Source organism: Arvicanthis niloticus, chromosome 6, assembly GCF_011762505.2.
Source record: "Arvicanthis niloticus isolate mArvNil1 chromosome 6, mArvNil1.pat.X, whole genome shotgun sequence".
NCBI classification, from domain to species: Eukaryota; Metazoa; Chordata; class Mammalia; order Rodentia; family Muridae; genus Arvicanthis; species Arvicanthis niloticus.
This window is the reverse complement of record NC_047663.1, coordinates 13,010,569-13,035,821: the sequence shown is the minus strand read 5'-3', so window position 1 is coordinate 13,035,821 and position 25,253 is coordinate 13,010,569. Positions and strand designations below refer to the sequence as shown.

The following is a 25,253-nucleotide window of genomic DNA, read 5'->3' as shown; positions in this document are numbered from 1 at the left end:
TGGGTTATAAAATATCATCAACAACAACAAAAGAAAGGAAAACAAGGAAGGGAAGGGAAGGGAAAAAGCAATTAAAAAAGAGAAAACCCCAAGATACAGTAGGAGTGGGAGGGAGGTGGGGAGAGTCTGGGAGGAGTTAAAAAGAGGAGTGAGGGCTGAATATGATCAAAAAATACTATATTTTTCTCAGATAATTAAGAAAAATGTATTTTAAAAAGTTTCTGATCATTTTTTTTTTCTGTGTCCTGACTATGGATGAGAATAGTTAGTCATTATGTGTCCTGGGGTAGCTCCAGGATTTTACAGTTTCTGAGATCAATAAAAAGCACTTCAATACAGAAGAACATCACTCTTTAAATAAAAAGCCATAAATTTATTGTAAATCCATTAAGTACCAGAATGTCACTCATACAGAACAGATCAGTGATCCTGTGGTGGGTTTTTTTTTTTTTTGCTTCTCAACATTTGCACCCCTGATTGTTGACATACTGAAATGGGTATACATTTTCTTGTCTCATGCAGTATACAGATTGAACTTAAGAGTAGATCCCTCAGAAATCAGTTATAAATATTAAATCGTCTTGAACATTCGTAGTACAAAATAACTTGTAAAGTGCTGAAGTCACATACATCTGCAAACCTGCCCACGAGCCTGAAGTATTTCTCGGGGACAGCCCCACAGAGCTTGGCTACATCCATCCGGTTTCAGGTGTTTCTGCTTTTCTGGACAGACAACGTCTTCCAGTCACTCACCCTCCCCAAAGTTTTACAGATTGTCCTATTTCTATGGCTGATAAGATGCTGTATTAAATGTGGCAGGTGGTGACAAGCCACACCCCCTCCATCTCAGTGCAGAGAAAAGATTCAAGCTTGTGTGTACTTGTAACCAGACTAGGCTTGTTCTACGTTTCCCCCTGAGTGGTCCTTAACAGTAAAGATGAGGAAGGGCAGAGCAGCAAAGCATCGGTCACCCTGTCTGTGAGATGCCTTCAAACAGGTGAGGAAGCACCCCCTCTCCCCATCCTTACACTGCCCCCTTTACAGAGATCTGCTAGAATGCAGAACACTATACACAAGTGTAGTGTAACTCTCCAACAGCAGTGACCAGGTACCTGGTACCCATGGCAACTTAGGGCAATCAAGTTCTACAGAAGATGTAAATTGCAACTTGTAACTCAGTGATGGTGATGTCTGCGTTTCTCCCATTTCAGACGAAATGAAGAAATGCTTCAACAACAGAGTCACAGATTGAATAACAACAACAACAACAACAACAAAACCACTGGAAATGTTCCAACAATTCAATGAAATATAATTCTGATCGAAGAAGATCCTCAAGTATTCTTAGCTGATAGTGTAGACGCTGAGGCGATTTGCCGTCTCTTATTCCCCACCCCCATTTAAATAGCACAATGTTGCCTTTAACAACACCAGAAGAATTGCTACAACTTGGGCTGTGGAGAACTGACATTATGAGACCAGAAAAGCTCTCCGAAGCATTTATAGAACTACAGAACAGAGGTAAAAATATGTTGTGTATATCTCCAATCACCTTTTATTTATTTTCATTATTAGATTTTTTTTACATTTAAATAGTTTTTGTGTGTGTATCTGTGTGTGGGTGCATGCATGTCATAGCATGTGTGTGGAGGTCAGAGGACAACTCACAGAAGTTCTCTCCTATCGTGTGGGTTCTAGGAATTGAACCCAGGTCATCAGACTTGGTGGCAAGCACCTTTACCTACCGAGCCATCTCGCTGGCCCTTTGTTTTGATTGTTTTAATCATCCTAGAATAACTTAATAATAAATAGTGGTTTAAATTAAAGACACAACAGTTATTTATTTCTTACATTATGAAAAATAGGAAACATGGAAGCAATTTAACATTTAACATTAACTGAAATACTTGTGGTGATGATGACTGGCCATGAAAAATAGCAATAATCTTCATGTTTATGAAGTTCAAGTTGTTATACGTGTTTAATTTTTTTTTGCATATGAATCAAATGCTCGGCTTGAAAGCATTGCTTTCTTTTCATGCGGTATTCAGAAAACCCAGAGACCACAATTCGTCAATGTAAACTTTAGTAGTTTTTTTTTTTTCGAATCGTTTAAAAATAATTGTATTTCTTAAAATTAGCAATGTCTTTAATGGTTCAAGATTGTGTTTTTTTTTTCTTTTTGTCATTTTGGAATGGCCAATTCATTTCTGTGACTTGGGCTGGGTGTCACCTTATAAAATAGTAGTTTGTCACAGGAGTGAGTGCTTTAACAGCAGTCTGTCAGTTCCTGGCATTGCTTTCGTGTTGGAATGTCAACCAGGTCCTTCCGCTTAGGTTTGTATTGCTACAGAACAAGGCTGGATTCCCGTTTGGAAAGTGTTTGGTTGTTTTGGTTTTGGCTTAAAGAACAAGCAAGAGGGACTGGCGGGGAGGAGACAGCTGCTGGTCCTGCTGTCTGACAGGCAGTGCCTTCATGCAGTTTTGAAGGTGGGGTCTAGTGGTTGGTGGCTCCCCCTCCCTGTATCCCCAGGGGCTCCATTCCCAGGCGACATAGAAGCTACGACATGAAAATGTGTCACACAGGATCCATTTTCATGTGAACCCTGTGCTCGCATTTCCCAAGATCCATTTCCAGAAAGTCCTCCGGTATGTCCTGTAATGCCTTCCCACGATGCCTGTCTGTCTGGTTGTCACCTGAATGAGGATGCTGGCACAGGCCCTTTTTACAGGGTCTTACCAGGGCGAGGCACACAGCAGCCAGTGACATGCCTGCTGCGCACGAGTAGAAGGCCCTGCTGTATATCTTGCTCTGGTCAACCAGCAGGCCTGGAAGAAAGCATCGGCACCGTTAGTGACAGGCATCACCACCACGTACATCCTCACGCCTGGGCTTCTATCCAGTCCACAAACTTCTCCATCTCTTAGGTTGACCTACCATCTTATTATTTTATTTTACTATTATTATTTTTTGAGGCAGGGTCTTACGCAGTAGCCCAGGCTGCCCTGAAACTCACTATGTTGCTCAACCTCCACCTCCTATGCTTGTCAGCCTTCACCTCCCAGTGCTGGGATTACAGGCACGGACCACCATGCCAAGCTAGCTTCCTTCTTTGGTTTTAATTTTCTGAAGGAAACATAGTCAAAGGCAGAAACCTGCTGGGCTGGAGAAAGCAATGAAGCACACAATATACTTAGCACCTGACAAAACTGAGTTTTAAGTTACTGACTAGTTCTTTGCTGGCTAAGTCCATCCTATTGAGAATCAAAAAGACAGGACTATTGGATGCCGGTATCTTAACAAGTTAGTATTCTTATTTATTTATTTATTTATTTATTTATTTATTTATTTATTTTGGTTGTTCAGTGTAGCCCTGGCTGTCCTAGAACTCGCTCTGTAGACCAGGCTGGCCTCACACTTACAAAGAGCCACCTGTCTCTGCCTCCCAAGTGTGCTGGGATTAAAGTTGTGTGCTGGCTTAACAAGCTTGTATTCCTAACAGAAAGAAGGGATATGTTGCTTTTACTTGAGGAATCTTTTAATGAGCACAATTTCTAATCACAGGAATTAATTTTTCTGAGAGAGCCTCACTATGTAGCTCTGGCTCGGTTGGGACTTAATATATTAGACCAGATTTGTCTTGAACTCAGAGGATCTGCTTGCCTGTGCCTCTGGAGTGCTGGTGTGACAGATGTGTGCCACTAAGCCTGGCTTTAATCACAGAAAGTGTAAGGGCATATCACAGCTAGGATGTGACACATAACTTGCCCCTACAACAAAGAAACATTCTGTACTAACCAGTGAAACCATCTTGATGGCTCAGTGGGTGGAGGCGCTGGCTGCCAAGCCTGACAATTTGAGCTCAATCCCTGGGACCCACATGGTGGTAGGAGAAAACCAACTCCCTCCAAGTTGTCCTCTGACCTCTACATGCAAACTGTGGCATATGCACACCCACTAATCAACAAAGAAAAAAGCAGTCTAGTCACCTGCCAGGGGTGGTCCCGCGAGCCCCGAAATGCTCTGAATGAAGACATAGACTCCAGCTGCAGACGACATCTTCTCGATCCCAACGACGTCATCCTCGGCCAGCATCGGGATGTGGGTCCCTCCTATGGTCCCAACCATACTGCCAAAAAACACACTACACAACATGAGTCCCCAGAACTCCGTAGCGAAAGTGAAGGCGAACAGAGACACCGTCAGTAAAATGACGCATATGAGTTCGATGTAGATCTTGCGAATGGGCTCCCTGTTGAGGACAAACCCTGCCCCGATCCTTCCGAACACTTCCGCAATGGCCATTGTAGACAGTAAGAATGCGGCTCGGTCAGGGTCAATGCCTAGACTGATACCCAAAGGGATGATGTACAGTGAAGGTGCAAAGAACCCCAGGGTGGCGAAGAGGCCGAACAACGCGTAACAGATGAAGCTCTTCTCTTTCAAGACGGAGAAGTCCAGCAGCGGAGCCTTCTTCCGGCTGTGCTTGGGGCCAGCCACCAGCGTCTGCTGTTGCTCGGCTCTGGCTTCCTGCTCCGTCTTAGCTTCGTTAGGCACATTTTTCGGTGAGGTAGTTAGTTCTACTCCTGAGTCGATGGAGTCTATTGAGGTCCGCGTTTTCTCGTTTTCAAGCATATACTGAACTTCTCTGCGGGGCTCCAGAGTGACTGCTTTCGGCGACACTGGCCCTTTGATAATAATCGGTCTTAGCAAGGCGCCACAGACCGTGATGTTTAGCTGCAGAAGGCCCACGAAGAGGAGGCTGTATCTCCAGCCAATATGCTCCTTCAGAGCCGTGATGGCTTAAAGAGACAGAAGCAAAGAAAAAAAAAAATCCAAGGTCAAAAAGCAGACTCCAGATCCAGCAGGCAATAGCCAGGAGAAATGTGAATTAAAATTTTCAGTAATAAATTCTGCTCAATTAGGGCGAATGCAGACATTCTATACTATATGGGGAGGGGGTAAATAAATGTGTACTTGCATGTAGGGGTCAGAGGTTAACGCCCGGTGTCTTTCTTGACTGTTCTGTCTTCTTTTGAATGGGGTGATGGGGTTTAAATTTAACGATTTTCTATCACAGAGCTACAACCCCAAGCCTCTTTACCCTCGGAGACAGACTTTCTCATTGAATCTGGAATTGACCAGACTGGCTGGTCCCTGGGATCCACCTGTCTCCATCTTCCTAGTACTGGGATTATAGGCATGTGCCCCATACTCAGCTTCTTACACAGCTGCTGAGGATTCAAACTCAGGGCCCCACGCTTACATTGCATGGAGATGTTTCCCCATCCCTGTAAACATAGGGATATTCTGATTTCTGGTGCATTTTACAAATGAATAAAAAAATGTGCACACTTATTATTGTATATGCTAGAAACAACGGTCAGCCCAGCTTTCCAAAAGAGCTTAGGGCAGTGGGTTTTTCCAGGCAGAGGCCTAGGAGGGAAGATTTGTCTGTCACCCACATTAAGGCTCAACAAACAATAGCCCACAGTGGCCAAATCTGACCCACTGAATAAAGCTGGACTGGAATTGAACCATGTTTGTGCACTCACATAGTCTGAGGATGTTTTTGCCCTGAGACGGCAGACTTGAGTAGTTCTAACACACACATGTAATTCCCAAAGCTGAACGTATCCCCGGGGCTGAGGACATATTAGTGGTTAGAAAACCCGCATGCAGGATACTCTGGATACTAGGAGGCTCAGATACCATGAAAACACAATAAATATTTTTTATTACTATTTGACCTCTTATAAAAATAATTTACCCAACTCTGAACTGTATCACAATGCATCCTGCGCACTCAATCTTTGTGATGAAAAGTAACTAAAAACTCAAATAAGAGGCAGTTGCTTAAGATCCTTACATGAAGCCTGCCTGCTTTTCTGAGTTCTAAAGCGTAACGTTTCCATTCGCCTGCCTCCTTCTTTGGACACCAAAAAAGTCCTAAGCATGTCTGCTGTGACACCCTGGGCTTTCTCACTGTGTCCCAAGGTCTTGGTCATCCTTTCTACAGATGCTTGCAGGTCTCCGTTGTGAACTCTAACTCAAAAGACACACACTTCTCTCTTATTTTAGCATTAAAGGATTCGGTGCTCCAGTTTCTACCTGAGTATGTCCTTAGCATCCTGGGGTCTCACCTCTCTCACTGTGAACCCAGGGCAGAGGCTACTGGCCAGAGGCAGCTCAGTGAGGGGTGGTCACAGAGAGCAAGAGTCTCCATCCCAATAGCAAAACTATTCACCCTACCTCCTTAAATTAAAAAAAAAAAAAAAAAAAAAAAAAAAAAAAAAAAAAAAAAAAAAAACAAACAAAAAAAAAAACACCTTACTTTGAGATCTTATTTATTTTTTGTTTTATGTGTATGAGAGTGTCTGCCTGAATGTGTACCTATGCAACCACATGCATGCAGCGCCCTCAGAGGCTGGAAGAGAATACCAGCTCCCTCAGGACTTGGTTGTGAGCCAGCATGTGGATGTGCAGGTGCTGGGAATTGAACGTGGGTCTTCTGCAGGAGCAGTCAGCACTTGTAACCACATCCATGTGTCCAGCTCCCCATGTAACATCTTAAGCATGAACCAAGTGCCAGGAACGGTGTGCCCAGTGCCAGCTGAATAATCCACGGTTTCTATGCTTAGGGCACTCGTGGTTCACTGACTCCTTGAGTCAAGAATTTTTTTTTCTTTTTTTTTTTTTTTTTTTAAGAAATGGAGAGATGGCTCAGTGGTTAAGAGCATTGACTGCTCTTTCAGGGGTCCTGAGTTCAAGTCCCAGCAACCACAAGGTGGCTCACAGCCATCTGTAATGGGATCTGATGCCCTCTTCTGGTATGTCTGAAGACAGCTACAGTGTATACTCACATACATAAAATAAATAAATACAAAAATTTTAAAAAAGAAATAGAAACAGAGAGAATGGCAGGCATATGCTCAGCCTTCATCTAAATTCAACAGTCAACATGATTTCTCTGAGTCTCTTCCTCTCCCCCTTCTGTGTGTGTGTGTGTGTGTCTGTGTGTGAGTGTGTTTGAACACAATTCTCTGAACTACCTGAAAGCCTCAGATATTATAATACTTAGCTCCTAATCACTTCTATTTGCAACCTTGCAACCCACGGATGCACTGTCAGGAGAGAGCATCGGGCTGGCCGCAGCTCAGTGGGAGAATTCGCCGGCATGCAGAAGGGGAGGGGGCGCAGGGCACCCGGGAAGAAAGGAGAAAAATAGGAATGAGTCTGGGAGGTTATCTACCCGCGACTTAACTTTTCTCGTATCTCATGTATTAACATTAACTTGGGGAAATAAACCAGGGGGAAAGTGTTACCGTGAGATTCCTCACACGCACACGAGAACGCTGATTTCATTGGCATAACTTCCGTCTACACGGAGTATAGCACTTTTGGAAAGGGAGCAGTATTAATATGAAGAACCCATATTATTAAATGCTTTAGGGATTTTTTTTTTCATGTCTCAAGAAAGCCATCCCACTGAACACATATCTGTTTATATAAACTTGGACTAAGATTAAAATGGTGTGAATTCCTGCAGTAGGGGAGGAGGAGGATATCCTAAAAATGGGCTGAAAGAGAGAGCCTGGGACATCTCATTACAAGTCACCCACGCTGTTGGCCCAAGTTAGTACAGCAATAACACCAGACTGGCTTCCCCAGTCCCCAGCCAATGAGCCACCATCACTCACATACCTGGTGCGAAAGCAAACACTGCGAAGCACTCTCCCGTAGAAGCAACCGCAGTGACTACCGAACGCCTTTTGTCAAAGTACTGTGACAGAATGGTCACAGTTGGGAGGAAACTAAAGCAGTATCCCAAACCTGTGGGTGAAAACCAAAAGGGCCGGTGAGTACCAGACATGCTTGGAGCCCGGAGGGCATGGTTAGAGAGCAGAGGGTTTTGTAGAAGTCCGGGAGCCAAGCCAATCATTCTGCAGAAAAAACGATGGCAAAGAAAATGGATTTCACCTTTGAGCTGGAGGACTGTGGGTATAGCTCAGTTGGTAGTGTGTGTGTCTAGTATATACAAAGTCCTGAGTTCAGTCCCCAGGTACCATGTGAAATTGGATATGGTAGGGCATACCTATAACCCCAGCACTCAGGAAGATCAGGAGTTCAAGGGTACCTTTTAGCTACTGCATAGTCCCTTGGAGGCTATCCTGGGATACATGAGATTGTTGCAACCATAAATAAACAAAGAAATGCAGCTACAGTCATGTAGGCAGCTGAGACATAAGGACTGAGAACCGTTCTCCAGAACTCCCCAAATTTATACAATTCACAGTAGAATAAATTATCCAAAGTAGTTTTTATGTAATATTTGTATGTAGAAATAAGTCTTTCTCATTTATTTATTTATTTATTTATTTATTTATTTATTTATTTTTGAGACATGTAACTTAGGCTGGCCTCACAATCATTGCTCCCCGGCCTGAGCGTAATCCTCGAGTGCTGAAATTACCGGCATGTGTCACCCCCGTCTGTCCGACTAAGGCTTCTGATGTGGGCAGAGCTCTATACAAAATTTAAAGTATGCAAACTAGGCATACACATATATCGCCTACCATCAGTGTCTTCTCAGACACCCCCAAGACCAAGTCCAGCATACCGTTTACAGAGCCCAGAGTGCTCACCGCCTGATCTGGGAAACGCTAGCTTAAGACCTTAAATCTTATGTTGTGCAAATGATGCATCTAGGCTTCAAACTAGAGAGGAAGAAAAGTTCTGAGTAAAAAAAAATTTTTTCTCCCTAACAAAACAAAAGCTCTTGGATGGTTGAGAATGTATTTTCACATGGGGACAGTATCCATCCAAATCACCCAGTTCAAAATCACTTCTCAGACATAATTAACTTTAATGAAAAAGAGAGAAGGAGAGGGAGAGGGAGAGAGAGAGGGAGAGGGAGAGGGAGGGGGAGGGGGAGGGGGAGAGGGAGGGGGAGGGAGAGGGAGAGAGGGGGAGGGAGAGGGAGAGAGGGGAGGGGGAGGGGAGGGGGAGAGGGAGAGGGAGAGGGAGAGGGAGAGGGAGAGAGTGAAGGGGGAGGGGGAGAGGGGGAGAGGGAGGGAGAGGGGGAGGGGGAGGGGGAGAGGGAGAGGGAGGGGGAGAGGGAGAGGGAGAGGGAGAGGGAGAGGGAGAGGGAGAGGGAGAGGGAGAGGGAGAGGGAGAGGGAGAGGGAGAAGGAGAGGGAGAGAGTGAAGGGGGAGGGAGAGAGGGGGAGAGGGAGGGGAAAGGGAGGGGGAGGGGGAGAGAGAGAACCCAATACGATCTGGGTTCGGTTTCATCCCTCCCTTCTTCAGCATGCACAGAGCCCTTGAGCCAAGGAGAGGCACTCACCCGAGATGACCCCTATGGAGATGTACATGTGGTAGACCCTTTGGGAGAAGGAGGCAGCGATCATTCCCATGCTGATGAGCAAACCCCCTGCCATCACCACCAGCCGATGTCCAAAGCGGTTGCTCAGGACTGTGGAGAGGGGAGCTGTGAGGGAAAGGAACGGAAGAAGACCTTTGACCTTGGGTTTCCGTGCTAGTTTTCACTGCGATTCCTTCCCACACGGTGTGAAGTTGAACTTATACATCACGGGGTGATGTAAGAACCTGGGGTGATTTCTGCAACGGCTATTGGTCGGTCGGTCAGTTGGTCGAGCCAGAGGTTATTTTAGCGTTTGTTCAGATTCAAAACGCAAAGAGCCAGTCCTGGTGGCTCAAGAGCACATTCTGAGCGACTTAAGAAGCTGAGGCTGAAGGATTGCCAAGTTCAAGACAGTCCTGGGCAAAAACTTAAAAAGAAGGTTGGGGTTGCAGCTCATGGGATGAGCAGTTGCTAACGCTACCCAGACCCTAGGTTCAATTCCCCAGTACTTTATTGACAAATAGTCAGAGGGAAGCAAGGCCTGGGGTAGAGCTGGGGCTAAAGCTTGCCCAGCATGAGCAAGACCTTAGATTCCAGCATCTGTGAGGTAGACACATGAAATACATTTTTAGGTGAACTATCTTTGCTCAATACAGAGTTGTATATGCCTTTATTTTGCTCTCCAGCATACATTGGCTCTCCTTAGGGTCATTTTCCTAACAACTTTTTCTATCTTCACTGCTTTGTTTTTTTTTTTTAAAAGAACCCCGTCTGTGGTCAAAGTCTACCTAGTTCTGTTGTACTGTACAGAAAATAATACAGGATGAAAAGAAGACACATTCTCAGGCATGCTCATTTAAAAGACAATAGCCACAGGACAACTGACTTGGAGCTTAGTCTGTCTGGCTTCTAAACACTCTGTCCCGGGGACACTGAAATCTAGCAAATTCTTTCCAACTTACATTTGCCTCAACACTAAGATAAGTGAACCCCTCAAAGTTGGGTCAAAGAGGAACACACTAGACGGGAGGAGAGGGGAGGGAAGAAAAGAAGGGCAGGGGAGAAGGGGCGGGATTCTGTTGAATCAATATGCATGTTACTGTTAGTTTCCACAATGTAAATATATATATATATTCTAAAATTCCATGTATGACCAGATGGTGATGGCACATGGCTTTAGTCCCAGCACTAGAGGCAGGGGCAGGGGCAGGGGCAGGGGCAGGGGCAGGGGCAGGGGCAGGGGCAGGGGCAGGGGCAGGGGCAGGGGCAGGGGCAGGGGCAGGGGCAGGGGCAGGGGCAGGGGCAGGGGCAGGGGCAGGGGCAGGGGCAGGGGCAGGGGCAGGGGCAGGGGCAGGGGCAGGGGCAGGGGCAGAGGCAGAGGCAGAGAGGGACTGAGTTCAAGGACAGCCTGGTTTACAAACTGAGAATTTCAGGACATTTAGAGCTACCTACACAGAGAAATCCTGTCTCAAAAGACCAAAATAAAACTAAACATGCATGCATGTATGTATGTGTGTGTGTGTGTGTGTGTGTGTGTGTGTATGTGTATATATGTGCATATGTGTGCATGTTTCTGTTTATGTATGTGTATATGCATGTTTATGTATATGTGTATATGTATGTATATGTGTATGTATGCATATGTGTATATATGCATGTGTCTGTGTGTACATGTGCGTATACATGTGTGTATACATGTGTATATGTGTGTATGTGTATGTATGTATATGTATATATGTATGCATATGTGTGTATGTATGCATGTGTCTGTGTGTATGCATGTGTGTGTATATGTGTATGTATGTGTTTGTATGTGTATGCATGTGTGTGTATGTGTGTATGCATGTGTATGTATATGTATGTGGGAGCACCAGTGGAGCTGGAGGACCACTTTGGGGGGTTGTTCCTCTGCTTCTACCACATGGGTCTCAGAGATCAAACGCAGACCATCAGCTTGGCCACAAGCGTCTGCAAGCTTGTATTGACTGTAGTTGCTGATGGGAGCACTTCTACACAGTGAGATCCTGTCTCAAAACCCAGCAGGATGGAGCAGCCTTTTAGCATATTCTATGTCTAAAATGAACTACACTTAAGATCGCTCTAACTCACAGGTCATGTTGCATGACAGGGCACACACGAGTCAGGGAAGTTTAAGGGCAGTCTCCCAATAAGGAGACCCAAATGCATGGGTGCTCACTCAGGTTCCTTATGCCGACACAGTGTTTGCTTAAAACCTATACACATCCTTTATATACTCATATCATCTCCAGACCATTTGCAGTCCCTAAATGAAGGCAAGAGCATGCCAACAGTTGTCGCACTATGCTTAGGGCGGATTAATGAACGTCACAAGGAAGACGTTTGGATGTGCTAACCACGGTAGACCCAGCAATGGTCAATAGCCCTGGAACATTTTCAGCCTGGCTGGTTGAATCTGTAAGTGAAGAACCCTGAGATACAGGACCGACTATCCACCCTTACTCACCCCATCTTATTCTTTCCCGTGTCCACCCTGAAATGTTTTTATTCTGTTTTTTTTTTTTTTTTTCAGCGTGTCTCTATGAGCCCAGAGCTTTAGCATGCTAAATGATTTTCCTTTTAAAACATATAGAGGAGCTGGAGAGGTGGCTCAGCAATTTTTTTTTTTTTTTTTTTTTTTTTTTTTTTTTTGGTTTTTCGTGACAAGGTTTCTCTGTGTAGCCCTGGCTGTCTGTCCTGGAACTCACTCTGTAGACCAGGCTGGCCTCGAACTCAGAAATCTGCCTGCCTCTGCCTCCCAAGTGCTGGGATTAAAGGCGTGCGCCACCACCGCCCGGTGTGGCTCAGCAATTAAGAGCACTTGACTGGCTTCCACAGGACCCGGTTCAACTCCCAGCACCTACTCAGCAAATCAAAACCATCTCATCTATAATCCCAGTTCCTGGGAATCCTACATCATCTTCTGGCCTCCAGTGGTGTGCAGACATGCATGCCGGCAAAGCGTTCTTAGTCATTAAGAAAATTGAAATGCTTCGTGGATATGCATGTTCTCCTTGCTCAGGAGTCATGCTGACTCTGTGTGGCTCCATTTTTAGTGCATGTGCGGTCAAGGCTAGTACCTAGGGATTTTTGGGTGTTCTTTCTTAACCACTGCCTAGGCTCTTGGAGGACTGGGGTTTACCACTGTCTTCAAAATGCTCTACAGACCACAAGCACATGGATACTATATGTATCTTCCTTCTTTGTGGTACTGGGAATCAAACCTGGGGCCTTACGGATGCCAAGCAAGCATTCTCCCACTGAACTACCTCCCAGACTGCAGACAGTACAGTGTCTAAAATGTTTGTTAGACTACAGACACTACGTCTGGAAACCATGATGTTTTCTTCACTGTCTCCTAATTCTTGCTGGTCCCCAGCCTGCTAAAAAACACACTCCTTAATTGATGCTAGATAGTCCAACAGGACATATGAGAGGACACATCACAGAGCCACTGATGACTGTCACAGGTAGGCGGGCAGATTAAAAGGACCAGGTGCACAGGCTAAGCTTGTACTGACAGATATATTGGCATGTAAATGTTAACACAAACAGACATATGGATGCCACCTATGTACTCACCTGTAAATGTTAACACAAACACACATATCGATATTATCCATGAAATCCTGCTGTTGGATTCATCAAAACTGTCCATTAAGTCATTAAAGAAGACACCAAATGACTTAATGATGCCATAGGTAAAGACTTCAACGAAGAAAAAAGACACAGCTACTGCCCAGCCCCATCCTCCGTCAGGCACTTGGGTATACACATTGGCTCTGCAGCAAAGCTTCGAGTTCTTCTGGGTCATTCTTGATCTGCAATAAAAACATGAGAAAGAGAATTCAGACAAGTAATATAAGGCTTGATCATTTTCCTGTCTTCTTTTTGTCTCTGTCTCTTTTGTGAGGTGGGGGTTTCATGTAGCCCAGGCTGGCCTTGAATTTGAACTGCATGTATGCAAGAATGACCACTGCTGGTTATTGGTGCTGTCTCCCACCACAGCTGGGATTAAAGGCCTATGGCACCACTGCCACCACAGCAGGCTGATTCTCATCTTTAGCAAACACACCTCACAAAAACTACTTATTAAGTATTTGAATCCATAGAATTAGTTACAGCCTCGTACAATTTTATATCTTGTTGCAGCCCAAGCTGGCCCACACTTGGGGGCCAGAATGTTGAGAGCCGCTCTAGCCCAAGTTTGGGGGCCAAAATGTCTCGCACCTCTCTGTCAATGTTGGGACCCGCACTGCCAAAAGCCTTGGGGGCTGAACTGCACTGCCCCAAGCTGCTCTGGTCCGAGGGTGGGGGTTCAGCAAGAGAGACAGAGTGAGGACGGATGCGGAGAATGGAGACCAGACAGAATGTGATTCAATCCTGTTTATTCTTCAGTCTCTCTTCTTCTCTTCAAGTCCCAAGTCTTGAGTTCCTAGTCCCTAGTGCCTCCAAGTTCCAAGTTACTTCTTCCAAGTGCTAAGTGCCTGATGTCTAATTCCAAGTTCTTCCTCCAAGTGCCAAATGCCTAATACCTAAAAAGTCTTCTTCCTCAATGCCTAATTCCTACTCCAAGTTGTACTCTAAGTTGTACTCTCTAACCTAATTCCTAGTTCCAGGCTGTACTGCAAGTTGTACTCTCTAATCTAATTCTTAGTTCCAAGTTGTACTGAACTCTTCTGTCTGCCTCTTGCCTTTTATATGTCTCACTTCTAAGCCACGCCTCTAAGCCACACCTTTAAGTCATGCCCTTAGGCCTTGTCTCTAAATCTGATCTCTAAGTCATGCCCTTAAGCTCTAAATCACACCTTTAAGTCTCACACACCCAAGGGAAGATCCTGGGTATCTAAAGCAAGATGTTATCAGAGTGTGCTCAGCTGTTGCAGGCTGATGTAATCAAGTCTCTTTTCTGGGTACATGGCTCAAGATGGCTGCAAGGATGATAGCTGCCTTCTGTCAGCTCCCCACAATATCTGTACAATATTTTATACTATACATGAAACCCACAAAGAATCTGAACATGAGACTTCTCTGTCAAAATTAAAAGTGAGAAAAACCATACACAAAACCACAAATAAGCCTGGGCAGAATACGTGAAGGCCCTCTGAAGGACGCAGAATGCCCACCGGACCAAGCATGAATGCTGATGTCAGAGAATATAGACTAGGTAAAGAAAACGAACTGGAGCCTGGGCAGCAGCACACACCTTTGACCCCAGCACTCAGGAGGCAGAGGCAAGTGCATCTCTGAGTTTGAGGCCAGCCTGGTCTATCTACAGAGCGAGTTCCAGGATAGCCAGGGTATGTGGAGAAACCCTGTATTGAAAACAAACCAAAATAAACAAAAAAGGAAGACAGAAAATGAATTGGCCACGAGGCATGCTTATAGGAAGAGAAGCCCAACATGGGGAGAATTGTCCAGTGCCTTCCACATAGCAAGTGCTTGAGACTTCCCACTCCTGTCCACTTAGCATCCAGTCATCCACCCAACCCTTTCAGCTCCTGTTTCCCCCTCAGTAAACAGCATCCTAATTACTATTTGGTATGCTACACAGAGGTATCTTCACGGACAGAAAGTGATTCTCCATGAAAACATAAGAGTTTTCTGAATGGCCGGGCAGTGGTGGCACACACCTTTAATCCCAGCACTTGGGAGGCAGAGGCAGGCAGATTTCTGAGTTCAAGGACAGCCTGGTCTACAGAGTGAGTTCCAGGACAGCCAGGGCTATACAGAGAAACTCAGTCTCGAAAAACAAAACAGACAAACAACAACAACAACAACAAGAAAGAGTTTTCTGAATGTAGATTCTGTTGCTCCAAGTTGGTCACCAGGAGCTAATTAATTTCAGAATGTGTGACGAATACTTAACATGGGCTAAATGGGACGTCATAGGCCTGCGGGGCCTGAGCATATCAACCTAAGGGAGTTACTCCTGATCTTATGCTTCTCTCTTCAGACTTCAACAGGGTGAGCAGGGATGAGCCTCACCACAGCTAAGGAAAAGACTCTAATAGCCTCTTCAGTTACAGAGACTTTTGAAACGAGCACAGCAGTTTTAGCCCAATGAATAGCAGTGGTTAACCCATAGTTTCAGACCTCTTATTGGCAATGATTCTTGCCAGGGCACATACATAACAAGTTCAAGGCCAGCCTGAGCTATAGGAGACCATGTCTCAAAAAAAAAAAATTACAAAATCCAAAACCAAAGATCACCCTCTCCCCCAAAGTAAACCAAGAAAAACAAACAACAAAGAATTGATTGTATCATTGAACACCACTGAATTTTCCAGGTATTTACATAGTCCTGATATTTGGTGGCCGGATTCACACAACAAAAGCATAAAGCAAAGATGTTTCTTTGCTTTTACAGTACTGAGCTTGGCAGGGCTTGTACACATTAAAGCAGGGAATCTTAGCAGACAGGCCTTAAACTTGAGATTCTCCTGCCTCACCTTCCCAACTGGCTGGGATTATATTATGTATGTTCTAAAAAATAACAACAACAGCGACAACGACCCCCTAAAAGTTAGTATGTATGCAGAGACTTGTGAGGTTTTTTTTTTTTTTTTTTTTTTTAATTTAAAAATGAATTTAAAAATTAGTTCTGTGGTGGTAACACACACCTTTAATCCCAGCACTTGGGAGGCAGACGCAGGTGGATCTCTGAGTCTGAGGTGAGCCTGGTCTACAGAGAGAGTTCCAGGACAGCCCCAGGAATACACAGAGAAACCCTGTCCCCAAAAGCAAGGCAAAACAAACAAAAATAATTCTCTGGGGCTGGAGAGACTGCTCGGTAGTTAAGAGCATTCTAGAGGACCTGGGTTCAATTCCCAGCACCCACATCACAGGTAACCATTGTCTGTAACTCCTGTTTCAGGGGGATCTCACATACATATAGACAAAATACCAATATACATAAAAATAGAAATAAATAAATTATAAATAAAATAATTCTGTGGATGTTTGTGTGCCCGAGTGTCACTGAGTGTGTGAGGAGGTCAGAGGACAACTTTGAAGAGGCAGTTCTGAGGATCGATTGCAGGTTGACAAGCTTGGCAGAATGTAAACACCTCATTGGCTCCTAGTTCACAAATCGTAAACAGTGACATGTCTAACCTATCTCATCCTACTGTTATTTCCCACAATAGCCTGGAATTTGAAAGAGCTATACCCTTGGTTTTTCTTTTTTCTTTTTCTTTTTTTTTTTTTTTGTTTTGTTTTTTGTTTTTGTTTTTCGAGACAGGGTTTCTCCATGTAGCCCTGGCTGTCCTGGAACTCACTCTGTAGACCAGGCTGGCCTACGAACTCAGAAATCCGCCTGCCTCTGCCTCCCAAGTGCTGGGATTAAAGGCGTGCGCCACCACCGCCCGGCAACCCTTGGTTTTTCATATTCTGGCCCTGTTAAATATTTGGTCAGGTGAAACAGGGGATGGGATAATTTAAGAGGCTTGTGTCCTTTGCAGCAGTTTCCCGTTGTGTATTACACCTGAGAACGAAGGAAAAGGCAGCACAGGCTCAGAAAGAGCTCCAGGATGTAGTCTGGGCAGCTTCAGCAGAGTGACATGGAAAGCATTGGAAATACAACGGGAGTCGGGAGTCTGCCAGCAAGGGAGGTCTCCACAACCCTTCTCCTTCATCAATCTTTCCAAAGTCGCCCTGAAGACAGGCAGTTGGGGCAGAGGAGTGCAAACAGCAGCCAGCTGTGGTTTAAAAGTGCTCCTCGGTGTTGGCTTTGGGACAGTGGTTTTCCCTGGGGAAGGATGCTGGTGGGAAGGGAAGCCAGGGGTGGTGAGCCTACAGCTGTCAAAGCCTTCTTGTGTGTCTGTTTAAGGGACCTTCTCCTTGTGATGCTCACAGGTTTCTCCTGGCTTTAAAAAAAAAAAAAAAAATGGTTCTATTGGCAACATTGTATTGCTGAGTGTGTGTTTCAACCACTCTTCTCTCTCTGAAGGAAAAAAAAATCTAATGAGTCTGACTTTCTGTGTGACCCATTATCAGACCCCAACCTAGCTGTGGAGCCTTTTTCCTTCTGGTTCTAAAGCTTGACTCACCTGCCACAGTCAAAGTCTCCTGGTGGCTCTTGTGGTCTCCAGCTCTCCTGCCTGTCACTGTGCCATTTCTCCAAGCTGCATACAGTCTCTACACCTGCTGTAGCAGCCACCACAGCCCTGCTCCTTCTGGTCTTCCGTTCCTGTCAGGCTTCCTCTGACAAATTCAACTAACATGGCCTCATCTTCACGTGAGAACCCCTTAATGGGTAATTGTTTACTTTTATAAATATGCCCTTTTTGCTCAATTATATTCTAAGGCCACAAAAATCTGACTTTTATGTCTTGAATATCACTTCACACCAACTTCCTTCCTTCCTTCTTTCCTTCTCTCTTTCCTTCCCTCCCTCTCTGTCTTTTTCTTGTGAGACAGGGTCTTATTAGCTCTGGCTGTTCTATCCTGGAACTCACTATGTAGACCAGGCTGGCTTCTACTCACAGAGATCCTCCTGCCTCTGCCTCCTGAGTGCTGGGATTAAAGATGTGTCACATCACACCAGGCAAGTATTTAGCCTCTGTCCTGATTAAAGTTTTGTATTTTATTTGGATGGGTGGGTCCAAACTGCAACTGTGGTTTGCTCTGAAGTTCCTGCCATCATCCGAGGCTGTGTCCAGATAACCTCAGAGTTCTGCTTGAGGCTGATCACACTACTCTTGAAAAAGCCAGGTGGCACTAGGATCAACCTATTTCCTTCGAACAAAATTAAAATTACAGGAGGTTTAGGCTGCAAGGGAGTCCAATATGCCTGACAAAGCACTCTGCAAAAAAAAGGTTTTTTTTGTTTTTTTTGTTTTTTTTTTTTTTTTTTTTTTGAGACAGGGTTTCTCTGTGTCCTGGAACTCACTCTGTAGAGCAAAAAAAGTTTAAAAAAATTGTTTTTATATTAACTTATTTATTTACATGTATGTCTCAGGGCAAGTGTAATGCATTCATGCTGTAACCGACTCTCATGTGGCTGTGGCGGTCAGAAGCCAATTTGTGGGAGTTGGTTCTTTTTCACCCGGTGGGTTTTACCTGCAGAGTTGCCTCCCACCCCCAAACTACTCTTAACCTTGTATAGAGATTTTGGATTGTTTATAGCCACACAACTGTGTGACTTGAGGTAGTCACTTCCCATCTCTGGGCAGGCACTCCTCTTTAGAAGGGACTGGGGAACTTTGTTGTTCTTTAGTGAGACACGGTCTTTCTATGTAGACCTGGCTATACTGGAACTTGATATAGGCGTAGACCAGGCTGGCCCTGAACTTGTAGCCATCGGCCTGCCTCCACCCCTCATGGGCTGGGATTAAAGGTACTCATCTCAGACAGCAGAGACTGGAGAATCTCTAAGACGTCCATCCTCCAGCTTTGATATTTTTTGACTTTAGCATTAAACTCTATTCATCAGCTGATATTATTTCAGGCTGAACCTAGTGGGTGGCCCAAGGAAACTGAGCTAGGCGGCAAAGTGCTAACTCTGGAAGAGTCTTGAGTGAGCAGTGTGAAGCAGCTGGGTGTTGGATTTGATCCACCATGGCTGCTCAGAAGATACCGAACTTCTGGCTTCTGTTTACTTTCTGAGCCCATTTTGGATAATCAGTTGGTTCGTTTATGCTTTAAAGTCCTGCTTTATGTCTGTGCATCTCTGTTCTGGCTACAACTAAATACAGCTTTCACTCACACTCATGCTATAGCCCCAGGCTCAATACATACAGATTTGCAGCAATCCTCCTGCCTGGGCTTAAAGGCACAAACCAGCCATGCCCAACCAATTGAGGTTTAAGGGAAATAAAGCTTTCTACCTTCTTACTGGAATCATCATGAAGGTAAGATGGCCTCCCCAAGCCAACTCTAACGTTTATTCCTGTTATGAGCCCAGGGCACCCTATATCCTACCATTGGTGGCTGTGAGATAAGACCACAGTACGGCACAATAGCAGTACAAGCCTTCCTAGAAGATAATACCTAATATCGGCAGGTTATAGCTAAGATTGCACATAAAAGCTCGGGCACGGTAGCGTGCTACCTAATACATATGTAAGCAAGAGGATCAGGAATTCACTCAAAGTCACACCCACTGCTATAAGCAAGTCTGAGTTAGTTTGGGCTGCATAAGACCCTAAGTCAACCTCCCTCCCCTAGAGGAAAAGGTTTTGTGAGGCGGGCTTCCTAGAGGGCAACAACTTTTTGTGTTTCACATATGCTTGCTGAAAGTTTACTGAACAATCTGGGCATTGTGGCCAACTCAGAGGACTGAGGCAGGAGGATTGCCAGCTTCTAGTTACACAACAAGACTCTGTCAAAAAAACAAAAAAAAAAGAAAGAAAGAAAGAAAGAAAGAAAGAAAAGAAAGAAAGAAAAAAGAAAAAAGAAAAAATCCAGCCTGGGCTACAGTCCTGTCTATCTTCTCGTCCACCTCGAAAAAGCAAAAACAAACAAACAAACAAAAAAAAAAACAAAACAAAACAAACAAAAAACCCCCAAAGAAACAAAGACAAAAAAAAAAAAGGCAAATAAACAAAAAGCAAACCTTCCCCCAAACAGTAAAGGAAATGAGCACTAACAAGCAACAGAAACAAAACTAGTCCCCTTCAAAGTTTACCAAACAAAATAAGTCTTGGGGCACCCCCAGAGCAACACAGCTCATGCCTTTTAAAAAGGAATGTTAAAATGAGGAAGTGTCTGGCTGCAGAATAAGCAGCTTGCTCCAGTCTTCCTTCTGCCTTTTACCCAGCAGGTCATCGGGCTCCACAAACCATCAGGCGGCGCACAAAGCAACCAAGGCCTAACCTTTTAACTTGGCGACTCAAAAGCCTCTGCAAATTACATACAGATATCAAAACTACCTGCCCGTTTGGTTTTGCATCTAACAGGAAATACCTTGTGGGGCTCTAAATGGCAGGGCTGGTTAAACAACCTGATGGTCTCTGGCCACCACTTCACTTCTTGATATTCAGTGTTCCCCGATACGTAGAATCTGAACCTAACTAAGTTCTGAGTCCAGAGCTTGTCTCCTAAGAAGAGGCAACTCCAAGGATGACCTTTGACCCCGATTGACTCTGAGTTACCACCTACAGATAAGTCCAGTCACTTTATCTTCTGGAAACCCTTGGGCAGTGGTTAGGAACTGGCAGAGATCTCCTGATGGCTAAATTGCATCTGTGAAGGCCGGTATCTAGGGTATTTTCCCATTAGATAGCTCCGTTATTCTGAGTGGGCTCCTGCTGGCTTTTTCCCAAGACCCCCAATGTCCTTTTGGGGGAAAAGAAAAGGAAGGCTGGGCAGTTTAGAGTATTTCCTAGTAGCTTTTGGTTACCCTCGTGTCTCCTTCAAGAAGGAAAAAGGAGAGATTATAAAATAAAACAAACTGGAGTGAGGTTCTTTGCTCCTAGACCTATAGATGGCTGCACTCAGGGGGCCAAGATAGGAAGCCATGCTTCCTTACACAGTGAGTTTCAAGCCAGTTTGGGCTACAGGATAAGACTGTCTCGCTGAAGGAGGGGAAGGAAGCATGGCCTAAATAAATGAATATCCTACAAGACTTGGAGAGTCGTATTACCTGGGACATTCACAGTGATTTCATTTGCTGTAAGGATTTGGCCAAAAGGCATAAAGATACTGGATTATCATGCAGCCTCTGGGGTTAGTCTAGGGTCAGTTCTGGGCGAAGTCCAAAAGACAAGCTTAGAAGGCTGGCTGCTGGTGTCAGCAGAACAGACGTACTGGGAGGCTCCTTCAAGGTGTAGCCCGGAGAACACAGCTTCTGACAAGCTGTCTCTAGCCTCAGTTGGCTGGACCAGTCTGAGTGTGTGTGGGGGGGGGGGGGGGGGGGGGGCAGTTTGTTTGAATTCTCTATTAAAAAAAAAAAAAAAACAACCAAAATCCCAACTCTAATCTGCTAAACTGTCTCAGACACATTGAGTGAATCACTGGCTACAACCAATTCACTTTTTTTTTTTTTTTTTTTTTTTGCAAGACCATCGAGTTGAAACCCAAGCCCCTAATTTAAGTGTCTTCCTCTGGAGTTCCACAGAGGAAAAGTCCTGTTTCTGGAAACCGCACAAGGAAAACTCAGGGCCGGTGGTACTCATCAAGACCAGTTTTCCACTTGACTGCATTGTTTATTTACATACTGTCAGTTTCTAGCTTAGACGCCGTTCCCTTAATTACCAGAAAAGGTGTTTCGACTGTATTCTCCCCAACCCCCAGAGCCACATAATAGTGCTTGGTACACAGGGAGATCTTAGCATAGGCATTTTCTTGTAGCTAGACACTCATCAGTATGGTTCGCAAAAACAGTCAGATCACCAGAGGCTGAAATCTCAATCCTAAGGTAAAAACATCTTCTTCCGTAAAAGCAGCTGGCAGTATCTGGCTGTACAAACCACCATCTTCCAGGTTAAGGAGTTGTAACGGGTTCCTCAGTTCCTACGATCTTCCCCCTACTCTCTTGTTCGATGACATTTTTTTACACGCCGTCTAACAAACTTCTATCACTTGTCTGCTGAGGTGCAGGGACTGAAAACAGCCCAGAAGGAAATTAACCTATTTCCTCTGTAAAATCATTCTTCCCCTGTCTGGAGCCGCTCAGCTGCAAGACACTTTGCTGCAGCTGGTAGCCCGGCGAACCTTGTAAGTTGTGCGGGACCAGCGGGCAGCGGGTGACAGTGCAAACCGTCAAGGTGTGGGACCCACGCTCCGAAGGGAAATCTGTCTCTCTCTAGGACCGCCCTGGGGTCGGGGGGGGGGGGTAACAGGGATGGAGACCCGGAGTCCCACTTTCCCCTCGTGCTGCCTCAGTGGCCGCCTTGGGTGCGCGCGCGAGCCCGGGGAAGGAAGGTACCTCTCTGACATTTCGCTCTGACGACGCGCAGGCAACTTCATGAGGAAAATCCACAGAGGGTCTGAGATGGTCGCCGGACTAGCCTCACAGCCCGGCTCCTTTCAACCGAGTTGGGGACGATTAAAGGCCAGGGCACCCTTTAAGGTATTTCCCAGAACCCATCTATACTTAGGGTCACGGACATTCAACTCTCAGCTGCCCACAACTGCCCGAGAGCGCGTCATCCCGGTGGCCCCGAGCACTCCCAACTGTCAGAATATTTTTCGGATTAACCTCTTCAAAATGTTAAAATGTTAAGTGCTTTCCTCCTCCCCACCCTTTAAAAAAAAAAAAAAAGGACCCAACATATATTTAAAAAACAAAAACAAACAAACAAACAACCCATACCCCACAATCAAACTTTTAAGCATGTAAAATAATAAAACCAACTCACCAAGTTAGAAGGGAAGAGAATAAACCCCAAAGGCTCCCAATAAGGCGGAGGCTGGGCCTCCGGAGCCTTCTTATAAACCGCTCCGTAACATGAGAAAAAAGGTTTAACCCTTTAGGGCGTGGGCCAGAGTCTCTATCAAGTTGGTTCCGGCCTCGGAGCCTGGAGTACCCTGGCCCCCAACCCACGCCAGCCTCGGCCACCCGAGCCACACCCTCCCCCCGCCCCCCAACCCTGTCGCCTCCTCCCGGGCCGTGCGTGCCGCCGCCCGCGCCCCGGCCCCGCTTCTCTCTGCCTATCTCTTATCCTATACCGGCTGCAGCCGGTCTCCGCCGGCCTCGGGGGCGCGCCGCCGACCATGTGCTGGGAGCGCCGAGCGCCTGCAAGGAGGGGGCCGGCCTGGTGCGCGCGCGCGGGCCCACGTGGATCGGGGCCGCGCAAGGCACGCGCCCCGCCTGCCGGCTGCCGGGGGTCACGGAAGGTAACCGCGCTGCCATCGCGGGTCGCCCATCCCCGCCGACGCCTCTGGGGTCCTGGGCCGGACGCCCTCATCCCCTCATCCGCGCGTGCCCGTGCGATCCCGGCCGGATCGGACCCCCGCACTTAGCTTCAGTGCGAGCGGGAGCGCGATCGAGCCCCGGGCGACCGAGTGCGTCCCTGCACCCCCTCTCCGAGCACAGCTCCCGTGTCCGCCCGCGCCCTAAGGATTTGGGGAGCCAGTGAGGAGGATCGGGGGGGAAGGGGGTAGGGGAGGCGCGCGTTTGGGCTGGTCCCGCGCGTCGCTGGTCCCGGACTGAACAGGTTCCTTCCAGTTTGGGTGTGAGCGGAGCACGCGCGGGATCCCGAGTTCCTTCTCTGGAGACCACTTCCCCCCAAAATTTCGTCAACTCGAGCGCCCCGCCAGTTCCCCTTCCGGGCATGGGGGGGGGAGGCGGAGTGCCGCAATGGGCCCCAAGGAGCCCGCGGCCGGGTTGCTACCGGTGTATTGTCGTCCCCCACCCCCAAGGTCTCCCCCCCCCCACACCCGCCACCCCTCCGTGCCGCCTTGTTTGCAGCCGCAGCAGCCACCAGCCGCCAGCATCCGCGCTGCGCGCGAAAGGGATGGGAGAAGCCTGGCTGAGTCAGCATCTCCGCTCCTCCGTGCGCGTGCACCGGCCTAGGCGGGAGGCGGCGAGAGCACAGGTGCACTGCAGCCTTACCCCACTGGAGGCTTCTGTAGGGGATCGGGAGCCCCACACCTCCAAGCCCCTTGACCCCAAGGTCACTATGAATTAAATGGATGCTTCCTAGGAAGCCTGAGTTATTCCTGAGGACAACACGTGTCTGAGGATTAGGGACTGTTCAGAGCCAGAGAGGGGCGCAAAGTTGGTTTCCTGGACTCCATCTCACACTTCTAGAGAAAAACTGGGAATTGCCTTGCAGCAAAGGCTGTGTTCTCTGCACCTCCCCCGCCCCCCCACCCCTACCCCCCACCCCTCAGATTTAGGCAATCCCTGTTGCTTGGTTGTGGTTCAGAGATTGTCTTTCTGAGGTTAGAAACTCCAGAGAACCTACTTTGGGAGTGTGCCTAAAGGGTCACCACAGGGAGGAGCCCCCGGTCTAAATTTTAATAAAAAACCCTTCCTTGCTCTATGATTTTCCCCACGAATAGGGGATGCAGTCATCCAGTGCTGTTAATAGGCTCTGGTGTGGGCTAAGTGGGAAAGCAGGTGTATTGGTGTGTTACTATGGTCACTGTAGCCCGGCCAGGCCACCACTGGATAATAGCCGGCAAATTTGTAGGAATAATTAAACCTTTCCCCCATTCCAGACAAGTGTGGTCCACGCCGGCTTCAAACTTATATTTGAACCCACATCCTGGTTTGTTTGTTTGTTTGTAAAGACACATCTCACTAGCCAAGCAAAGACTAGCCTAAAACCAAATATCCTCCTGTCTCGGCCGCCAAAGTGATGGGATCACAGGCTTTCATAACCATGGCCGGTCTGTTACTGGTCTGTACCGCCTCCATCCTCCAGCCTTACCCTGCACAGTAGCTGTGCAATGGCTTTTAAGACGTGTTTTAAAGATGGCGCTCAGGCTGATCTTGGGCTTGCATCTTCCTTCCTGAGCTTCCCAAGCGCTGAAAATGCTGGCATGCGCCATGATGCCTACGTTTTCAACCTTTTGAGTTTAAAAATTAGACAGTGCTCGATGTCCTGGCCATCAATGATTGGCCGGATAAAATCGAGCTGTTGGAGGCAGTAACAACAACCAGGTAGAATTATTAAAAATGTATTACTATTTTATTATAACTTAATTGTTTTATATTTGTGTTGGTTCTGATACTGGGGTTAAGTACCACCCATGTGAGTTTACGTGTTTGTTTGTTTGTTTGGGTTTTCCAGATAGAGTGTCTCTGTATAACAGCGCTGGCTATCCTTGTAAACCAGGCAGCCCTCAAACTCAGACCTACCAAAGGCAAGGGCCACTATGCCTGTTTTGTTTGGGTTTTTGAGATAAATCTCATGAGGGTGACCTTAAATTCCTGACCCTCTGAATTCACCTCCTAAGTGCTGGAATTATAGGTCTG

At 46.4% G+C, this 25,253-nt stretch overlaps 2 protein-coding genes across 9 annotated transcripts in view; one reads left to right on the top strand and one right to left on the bottom strand.

Moving 5' to 3' along the window:
- The window catches only part of Arsg (arylsulfatase G), a 133,764-nt gene that overhangs the window by 9,068 nt on the left and 99,443 nt on the right, over positions 1–25,253 (top strand). For 3 of the 5 annotated variants that reach the window (XM_076935551.1, XM_034505659.2, XM_076935550.1), the window contains exon 2: positions 1,212–1,521. The gene's annotated coding sequence lies outside the window, so the exon portion shown is untranslated. Of the gene's footprint in view, positions 1–1,211; positions 1,522–23,026; positions 23,165–25,253 lie in introns of those variants that run through there. The other 2 variants (XM_076935555.1, XM_076935553.1) reach the window with 1 other exon arrangement.
- Slc16a6 (solute carrier family 16 member 6) lies at positions 353–23,089 on the bottom strand. 4 transcript variants are annotated; one of them, XM_034505654.2, is made up of 6 exons: positions 22,997–23,089; positions 12,965–13,203; positions 9,347–9,490; positions 7,706–7,834; positions 3,991–4,803; positions 353–2,829 (listed from the first exon to the last, which is right to left on the bottom strand). In XM_034505654.2, exons 1-6 carry the CDS (start codon positions 23,041–23,043, stop codon positions 2,579–2,581), a joined length of 1,623 nt encoding a protein of 540 aa, XP_034361545.2. In that variant the 5' UTR covers positions 23,044–23,089; the 3' UTR covers positions 353–2,578. The 4 variants fall into 4 exon arrangements, with proteins under 4 accessions (XP_034361545.2, XP_034361546.1, XP_076791663.1 ...); XM_034505655.2 differs by lacking the exon at positions 22,997–23,089 and adding an exon at positions 22,687–22,913; XM_076935548.1 differs by lacking the exon at positions 22,997–23,089 and adding an exon at positions 22,254–22,887.